This window comes from Tupaia chinensis, unplaced genomic scaffold, assembly GCF_000334495.1.
Source record: "Tupaia chinensis unplaced genomic scaffold, TupChi_1.0 Scaffold148350_1, whole genome shotgun sequence".
Lineage (NCBI taxonomy): Eukaryota > Metazoa > Chordata > Mammalia > Scandentia > Tupaiidae > Tupaia > Tupaia belangeri.
In genome coordinates this window covers 503305-513275 of record NW_006208201.1, presented here as the reverse complement: position 1 = coordinate 513275, position 9971 = coordinate 503305, and the positions used below count along the sequence as shown (strand labels likewise).

The 9971-nt window shown below is 37.9% G+C and overlaps 1 protein-coding gene across 1 annotated transcript in view; it reads left to right on the top strand.

Annotated features, from left to right (window-relative positions):
* The window catches only part of NLK (nemo like kinase), a gene marked incomplete in the record, with an annotated part of 196979 nt that overhangs the window by 160924 nt on the left and 26084 nt on the right, over nt 1-9971 (top strand). The window contains 2 exon segments of the mRNA XM_014584980.2: nt 2992-3098; nt 4966-5051. Coding sequence (XP_014440466.1) covers nt 2992-3098; nt 4966-5051 — 193 coding nt within the window.

Sequence of the window (9971 nt, the reverse complement as noted above, 5' to 3'; positions counted from 1 at the left end):
ATTTCTCGCTTTCTGTCTCTCTTTCTCTCTCTGTCTTTCTGGCGAGTGCACACGCCCTATAGCAAAAACCTCTCCAATAAATAAATAAATAATAAATAAAATCTAGGGGTCTTGCGGTCAAGGTAGTAACAGTGGACATGATAAGAAGTGGCTTTATCCCGGCTAAATTTTTTAAGTTTTTTGTTTTGTTTTGTTTTTGTTTTGCCGTACAACACATGTGCTTGCTGGAGAGAGACAGAGAGAGAAGGTAAGTGAGAGAAGTAACCCTCCAAGGGGATGACCACTCTGCAGTCCCTTCTCTTCCATTCTCCTTGGGATTTTGGATATGCACACACACGTGTTTGGCAGTTTTTCAGGCTACCAGGTCCAGTACTCAAACCACAGAGTCAGCCGTGTGGCATCTAATACCTTAATCTTTGTACTACCTGCTGGTAGGCTAATTTTTAAGGTAGAGCCAACTGAACTGTGATGAATTGGAGGTATGGTGGGAGAAAGGGGAATTAAGGATGTCTGAGAGATCTGTGGTTTGTTGTGTGAAGAACTTGCTGAGGAAAATAGGTTTGTTATGGGAGAGACTGCAGCTCGAAAGTGGTGGAGGAACGATCAGAAATACAGTTTTGGACATGTTAGTTTGAAATGTTAATTAGTCATCCAGTGAAGATAATGAGTAGGCAGTTTGACATACAAGTTAGCTGCACTTAACGGAAAGATTAACTAGAGAAAGAGGTTTGGTCATCAGTGTGGAGGTTTGCTTTTTGTTTTTTTTCTGGTGGGGGGGAGGGGAGTTTATAAGATTTTTGCTATAGGGCATGTGCACACACCAGAGACAAAGTGAGAAATCACCTTCCATGGAATATGACCACACTGCAATCCCTTCTCCATTCTTCTCTCAGGATTTTTTTTGGGCATACACGCACACGTGCCCAGCATGAGTTTCAAGCTGCCAGGTCCAGGACTCAACCCAAGTTGGCCATGTGGGAGTCCAGCACCTTAACCACTACACCCACCACCTGCTGGCCCTGTGTGGAGGTTATTTAAAGACATGGGACTAGAACTAAGTCTTGATAAGAGAATATGGATGTGGATAGAGAAGAGGACTCAGGACCACGCCCTGGGGCATTTCTTCATTAAGTGATTGGAGAAGTTAAGAGAACCCACAAAGTAAACTTACAAGAGCAACCAAGGGAGAAAGAAAGGCACAGTTTGGTATCCTGAAGCAGTTAAAAAAAAAAAAGTCTCAAGGTAAAGGGTGTTTGTCAAATGCTATCATTAGCTGTCCTTGCTTCCTAGTTGTTCTCTTACCTCCTTGTTTTTTCTAAAACATTAAAATACAATAGAAATTGTCTTATGTAAGGCTATGTTTAAATAACAAAACCCGTACAAACTTTCAATGAGTTCTTGTGAGCAGAGTAAGACATGAATTGATTCCATTCTAAGTATAGCAAAAGACATTTTCTTTTGTTATTTTATTTTATTTTAAATTTATTTATTTTACAATAATTCACTGAACATCATCATAGCATACAGTATGCGATTTCACATCCATAATACACTGTATAGTGGCTTAATCATACATGTTATTGTCAACAAATAATTTTCCATTATTCATTTTCATGTATATATACATACATCTATACAGATGTGTGTATATATACTTTTTTTGTTTTTGCCATACAACACATGTGCATATATGTATATATATATATACACACACACACACACACACACACACATGTATATGTATGTATGTATATACTTATTTTCTCCCCATGTTTCTCACCCTCTGCCATTTCCCACCCTCCTCCCATACTATCTCTGGTATCTACAGTTGCTTCTCATTCCTTTCCCCCCTACACACATTTTACTTCACAATATATCCTAATCTAACTACTTGGAATAGCAAGTTCAGCTAATATATACATATCTGTGAACACAAGTCTGACTTTAGGCATGAAATTCTGTGAGTAGAATGAATATACTACAAAGTAGCACCTGGCTGAGGCTATATAGCTTACTATAGTCCTTAAATAGGTATTTTTTAATATATTTTTAATTTAAGGCAGTTATAGCTTAAATAAATCAAAATCCACAAATGTTAAGAGAACTTTGCTTGAGACTTAAAGCCAGGAAACAGGTTAGGATTCTGTTCAATAGGTACATGAACCTATTGGCAGCTCAAGAGAAGACAAAAATTCTTAAATCTTGAAAACAAAGCATAGAAGAAAATCAGTAATGTTTTTGACAGAAGTTGATTCTTAATGTCACAAATATTTATGTGCTATAATTTAAGAGTTCTAAAGTTCACATCTCCATGGCTTAACCAGCCTCCAGCTTTTGATTGTCTTCCATGAGTTGACAGAACAAAATCCTGAGGATACAACATATTACAAAGCATAAGAAGCTTGAAATTTAATAAGGAGGTTTTGTAAATGTTTAAGAACTAAAGTGATAAAAGAACTAAGTTATTAAGATTGATGACGGGAAAACTTGGATTTGAACTAACATGCTTTTTAGGTGTACCATATTTGATAAAGTAACTTAAGTCATAATTGATGGGTGTGTTGGAATCTATTTCACTGATGCCATAGAGACCTCTAATAAAGGTCACCAATCCCCTTTTATTTGGATTCAGAGAACACTCCAGTAACGTGTCTTGAGTAGACCTCCAGACTGTTTGGTCTTTGAACTCTTTCCTGGCCTGCCTGTTATTGAAAATGTTTGCATTTTGATATTCTCTTGGAATGCTTATTATAGAGAAATCATTTTGTTGTTTACTTCTACTAACATTTTTAAACGTGAAATTCTTTTAATTTGGGCAATGTTTTATCTTTTGTGGGCTGGAATTCTCAAATCTATCTTGCTGTCTAGAAGCTTTCAATTCCCTAAACTTTTTCAGCCTTGAGAATGGAGGTTATTCTTTAGATACGGTGACTACTTTGAGGGGACCTGGGGGCTAAATTCTCTAAACTCTCCTTAACTTAAAACCTCAAGATATGTTGTCACAGAATTGATGCAGAGTGACCTACATAAAATTATCGTCTCTCCTCAACCACTCAGCTCAGATCATGTCAAAGTTTTTCTTTATCAGATTTTGCGAGGTAAGATTTTATGAAGAAAAAAATCTCTGTCACAGAATAAATGAAATGTTTTGCTTTCATTTGAACTTTAATCTGACCTGCCAAAGCTTGCTTATTCTCTAAAGACCTTTTTATTTTGGCCAGGGTGTTTTTCATAATTTCTACATTTGATATTAAATGAAAGGCTCTTAAGGGTGGCCTAATAGTTATCTTCAGTGATGGAAAACAAGACCCTGTCAAAATTATTAGGCAGTCGAGTGGGTCTGTCTAAGGAGGTAAATAAGCAGGATGGTTTGTCACAAATCCATTAAACAGCCTTTAGTTCTTGATAGGAGTATGTGGCATTAGATGGCTAAATTGGAAAGGGACTGTATCCCGTCTGAATGACATCCATCCTGCAAGCCTCTCAGTGTTAGCTGATATATCTGAGTCCAACTCTAGAGAAACAAAATGACCTTTTAAACCAAAGCAGATGGGGACCAGCCGATGATGTAGTGGTTATATCAGGACTCCCATGTAGTCGACCACGGTTTGAATCCCAGACCTGGCAGCTTAAAACTCACGCCGGGCACATGTGCGTGCATAACCAAAATTCCCAAGAGGAGAGTGGATGAGAAGGGATTACAGTGTGGCCATCCTTCCTGGGAAGTGATTTCTCACTTTCTGGCTCTCTGTCGCTCCAGAGTGCACATGCCCTGTGGCAGAAATCTCTCTTTTATTAAAAAACAAAACAAAACAAAAACATAAAGCAGACGGAGAAGACTGATAGAAGCAGCCAACTAATAATTCAAACTAGCTCACTAAAAACATGGATTTGACTGAGAAATTATTTAGCCAACATTATTGATGCCTTTTCTGGTCCTCAGGTGCATCCTTTAGAATTTTTCCTTGATAGATGCATATTGTCATGGAGTTCATTAAAAATGTAATAGGAATTTTTAAAAAATCTACCAAAAGGATTAAAATTCATAAGCAGTATCGAAACTAGAAAGTTCACCTCTGATAGATCTGTTAATATTCTTTGGTAGGTAGACATGGGGTAGATTTGCCTCTTACTCGTGAAAATGTGATTTGCTGTATTTTATTTAAAAAACAAACTCATCCCTAAGGCTCTGACCTTTACCATGCTACAGGCCCCTGTCTTTTAACATGCCAAAAATATCTAACAAGTGATTATCTTTTTTGATTATCAGTGGCGAATTCTACTGAGAAACTTGGGCAACTTTCTGAATTTTCTCTTAGTAGTGAAAAATCTTTCCTGGAAAAGGCTCCCTTTTGGTTAATGTGAACTATTTGGTTAAAGCAGATTTAGAGTCATAGATTGACATATCAATGACAGGACTAATTTTTTAAATTATAAATATCATCTCTAGATTGTACAAACCTTTGATGACACTTTATTTTATTATAGCAAAAATAGAGGGTTTTTTTTGGGGGGGGGTTTGTTGTTTTTTTTGTTTGTTTTTTTGAGAGGTTTTCGCTATAGGGGCGCGTCTGCTCGCCAGACAGAGAGAGACATAGAGACAGAAAGAAATCACCCCCCAGAGGGGATGGTCACGCCGTAATCCCTTCTCCTCCATTCTCCTCTCGGGATCTTGGGCACGCATGCACACGCGCCCGGCATGAGTTTTAAGCCACTGGGTCCGGGACGCGAACCGCGTTCGACTATGTGGGAGTCCAGCGACATAGCCATTACGCTAACTGCTAGTTCCCGAAAAAAATAGAGTTTTTTGAGGTAGGACTAAATCAAGCTTTTAATAATGTTGACTATGTAGTTACTTAGGGAAGAGTTTTAAATTCTCTGTTGTTAACTTCTAGGGTTTTTCCCAAATCATCGGTCTAGTAAAAGGAATTAATTATCTGCAATTAAATCTTTTTGTTGTTTCAGGTTTGAAATATCTCCACTCAGCTGGCATTTTGCATCGAGACATTAAGCCAGGGAATCTCCTTGTGAACAGCAACTGTGTTCTAAAGGTAGCTTTTCAGTTTATTTATCTGTGTCTGAGAAAAATCAGAATGTCAAGGTAGGCTTAAGAACAACATGTTCTTGTGGAAGAAATAGTTAAGTTTATTTTCATTATTTTACCAGAAATTAAAGAACCCAATTTCATCACCAGTCTTGGCCATAGTAACTAATTTACTCCTAGCTTATGTTTTTTTTTGTTTTTGTTTTTGTTTTTTCATATTTCGCCGATGTATATTAGAAGAAAGATCAGTAGACCAGCAGGAACCAGCAAATGGCATAGTGGTTACATTGCTGGACTTCCACATAGTTGACCGCAGTTCCAGTCTCAGAACCAGCAGCTTAAAAACTCATGCCAGGCTTGTGTGTGTGTGTGCCAAAATCTCAAGAGAAGAGTGGAGAAGGGATCACACTGTGGCCATTCCCCCTGAGGGGTGATTTCTCGCTTTCTGTCTCTCTGGCAAGCACACATACCCTATAGCAAAAATATCTTTAAAAAAAAAAAAAAGACCAGTAAGTTTCTACTATATGTGAGAGTAAAGTATGGCTTTTAGAAAGACTATTTACACTTTTGCACAACTAACGTTTGTATATGTTGTTTGACTGAGATATCAAAATGAGAAGCCGATGATATTTAAAAAGTGAAATGCAGGGCCAGCAGGCAGCATGCTGGTTAAGGCGTGCTGGACTCCCTCATGGCCAACCACTATTCAGAGTTCCTCCTCTGGCGGCTTGCTTTCTCACTTTCCCTGTCTCTTTGTCTCTCTTTGGTAGAGTGTACATGCCCTGTAGCACATTTTTAAAAATAATAATAAATAAAATTAAATAATTCTTCTTTTTAAAAATAGTGAAATGCAAAACTAAAAAAGGATACATGTACCTGTCAAACTTTACTTCCACAATACTGTATATAGTCACCAATCCTCTGTTTTTCCTCTGAAGCAGAATCAGTTACAGGATTAATTTATATTTAATAATCTGAAAATCTGAAATCATCAATTTCAATTTCCTTTCTCTCCCTGGTACCACTCCCTATTGTTTTTGTTAGACTGGCTCACAAGTAGCAAAATCCATATATGTCTACTTCCCTACTTCTAATACAGGTATGTATTAGAATTCCTGAATACCTAGAGGTTCACCATATTTTTCTTCATAATAGAAATCAGAGGTAAGGACCTTTGTAGAGTGTGTCATCCCTGTGTAAGCAAATAAAACATCCAATTGTTTCATGAGTGACTCCAGTATCGCATAGTACTTCAGTCTACACTTCTTAGCACTTCAACTAATATCACTGAAAAGAAAAAGAACTTTTTAGAATTTATTTTTATTTTTAAAATTATTTTATATGTTGCTATTATTTTTTAATTTGACCAGAGAGAGTGAGAGAGATCAGGAAAGTGAGAAAGTAGGCCACCAGATCCAGGATTCAAACCATGGTCAGCTGTGTGGGAGTCCAGCCTCTTAACCACCACACCACCTGCCGGCTCCCTTTTTAAAAGTTTTTTAATGTTATATACTTTAAAAGTAATCAAAACTATCATTATTGCTTAGGTTATTACAGTTAAACCTAGCATTAAAAGCAAGTATATGACTTAATTTCACTTTTTTATTTTAAATACTTCCTTTGAACTTTGGGCCAATGATCTTTGAAAGCTGATAGTTATACTGCTTATAAGTGAAAATTCTCTCTTCCTTATAGTATTAAAGAATCTTGACCCTGTTTTAACTCTAGAAAGATAAAATCCTATTTTTCTCTTTTTAAAATTATTTATTTCATTCCATTTGTTATTATTATTATCATTATTTCATTTGACCAGAGAGAGAGAGAGAAAGGGAAAATGAGAAAGTAAGCCATCAGGTCTGAGACTCGAACATGGTCAGCCATGTGGGAATCCAGCACCTTTAACTACCCCGCCACCTGCTGGCCCCAAAATCTTGTTTTCCATATTTCCCCTGAGAGTAGCTGGTACTATCATTTATTCTTTTGTTTCCACAAAGAAGTTAATTGCCCCCAAAATCTACCAAATTAAATATCCTTCCTGTAGGTTAGTGACTTTATCCTCCTGACACCTTTTTACTTTTTTAGAAGAGGTGGTGGTGGGGCCAGCAGGTGGTGTGATGGTTAAGGCACTGAACTCACACATGACTGACTGTGTTTTCAGTCCCAGACGTAGCAGTTTGAAAATCACACTGGGTACACGTGTGTGCATGGCCAAGATCCCAGGAGGAGGATAGAAGAGAAGGGAATTGAGGTGTGGCCATTCCCCCCGAGGGGTGATTTCTCACTTTCCCTCTCATTGTCTCTCTCCAACAAACACACAGATCCTATGGGAAAAAAAAAAAAAAAAATTCATGGGACCAGCCAGTGCCATGATGATTGAAAGCAGCTGGATCCCACATGGCCAGCTGTGTGGTTCAAGTCCCAGACCAGGTGACCTGAAAAATACACCGGGCGCATATGCATGTATTGCCCAAAATCTTGAGAGGAGAATAGAAGAGAAGGGATTGTGGTATGGCCATCTTCCTGGGGATGCTTTCTCACTTTTCCACTCTCTCTTTCTGCCTCTCTCCAGAGAGTGCTTGCACCCTCTTGCAAATCAAAGGGAAAAAAAGAAACTTGCAGCCTATCCCCATAACCCATTTTTATTATTAAAGAGTAGAAAAAAATTGTAAAACCTTACAGTTAGCAACCACATGGATACAGACCAGGCTCTGCTCAGCTCAGAGTTCTACCTCCCACCATTTTATGATGTTTTTGGACTTTCCAGTCACCAAAATTAAAACTCATGCATCATACAGAAAATTTAAAAAGAAAACAAGAGAAAGGGAAAAGGCTTGACCTTCAACCTTTTATCATTTCGGAAGCCAAAAGCCCTGGGCTCCTGGAGAAAAAGAGGGGAGAGAAGAGATTAGCCAGATTCAAGGTGAGCATTTGAGAAAAATACTCTTCACCACAGAACTAACAAGTTTGCAGGCATGACCGTTGTACAACACTGACTTGAACTACATGGGTCCAGGTGCAAAATATGGGGTGTTTGGTTTTCTTGAGAAAATGGAAAAAAAAAAAAAAAGAAAAAGAAAAAAAAACCTTAGCAATTTTTGTCATATGTATACCAAATCAGCCTAGGACAATTTAAGCCAATTTTCTTTTTATTTTGGTTTTTAGCTGGAAGAATTCACAAAGGCTTATATGTAGAACCTGTCATACTTAATGTCATTAACCGCTTGCAGTATATTTTCCAAATTGTCTATTATGGTATTGTAACCTTTGGCTACATGACTTGGTAACTAAAGGTAAATGTCATTTACGAATACAAAACACACAGATCAAAACAAACTGAAATTTTGTTCTTCTCCTTTGATTTGTCTTAGAGACCTACTTTTAAAAAGCAGAACAGAGGGGGGAAAGCAGAACAGAGGGGACCAGCAGTTAGTGTAATGGCTATGTCGCTGGACTCCCATGTAGTCGACCGCAGTTCGCGTCCCGAACCGGGTGGCTTAAAAATCACCCCGGTCGCGTGTGCGTGGGTGCCCAAGATCCCGAGAGGAAAATGGAGGAGAAGGGATTGTGGCGTGACCATCCCCCCTGGGGGGTGATTTCTCACTTTCTGTCTCTCTGTCTCGGTCTGTCTGTCTGGCGAGCGCACGCGCCCTATAGCAAAAACCTCTCAAAAAAAAAAGGCAGAGCAGAATACCAGCCTTTGGGTACTGATTCTCCTCTTAAAAGTGTAGGTTCATTGAAGATAATTATAATAAAACTTTTCTCTTAGACTAGTTTTTATTCATATTATGCATATATATTTTATTTCCTATTAAATACAAGATGAATGGTTTTGCCAGAAACCTCAGGATCTTTTTAGTTACCTGATCATGTGAGCTGCTTTCTTTGGATTCAGAATGTCTTCCTGATATGTTGCTCAAAATGACTCCAGATCAGACTGATGATTTTAACAAGGGGTTTGCTTTATAACAGAAGACATTTCTTCATTGTACGGGTAGGGGTAGGTTTTCAGTTCTTAAAAGAATTTAAGGTTTTTCTTTTCTTTTTTTTGGTAGGTTTTTTTAAAAGAATTATTTTTATTTTAACTTTATTTATTTACCTGTTTTAATTTGACCAAAGAGGGACAAAAGTGAGTGAGACACAGAGAGGGAAAGTGAGAAAGCAAGCTGCCAGGTCCAGGACTAGAACCATGGTCAGCCATGTGGGAGTCCATGCCGCCTGCCAGCCTCTCTTGGTTTTGTTTTAAGGATACTCTAAAAAGTCATGGCCAAGTAATAGAGTTGTAAAAGTATTGTATGTCATTTAAACATTGACCTTTGGGGGGCCAGCAGGCGGTGTGGTGGTTAAGGTGCTGGACTTCCACATGGCCAACCACGGTTTGATCCTGGACCTGGAGGCTTGCTTTCTCATTTTCCTTCTCACCTGGAGGCTTGCTTTCTCATTTTCCTTCTCTCTCTCGCTCCCTCTTTCTTTCTCTGATCAAATAAAAAATAATGATAATAATAGTAATAAATAAAATTAAATAAATATTTTTAAAAATATTAACCTTTGGGAGGGCTCAATAAACTTACATTTTTGGTTGTCATGATTTTTCTGTGGGTTCTGAAATTTTTTCTTTCATTATTACATTTTGAGGATGTTGGCTTCATTCTGATTCACAAAGTCTCATATACATATGAATTCATTTGATGTGACCAAACATAGCAAATTCAAGTCAGAAAGAAAATACCAAAAATTAGGGGAGTAGATTTCATTTTCTTTAAAGTAGTGGTTTGTAGTGCTGGCTCCATAGCACAGCAGTTAAGCAAACCAGATTCCACGTGGATTCAACTGAGGTTCTAATCCCAGCTCCAGCAGCTTGAAAAAACACACCAGATACATATGCTACACATGCATGCCTAAAATCTTGACAGGAAGGAAGAATGTAGGG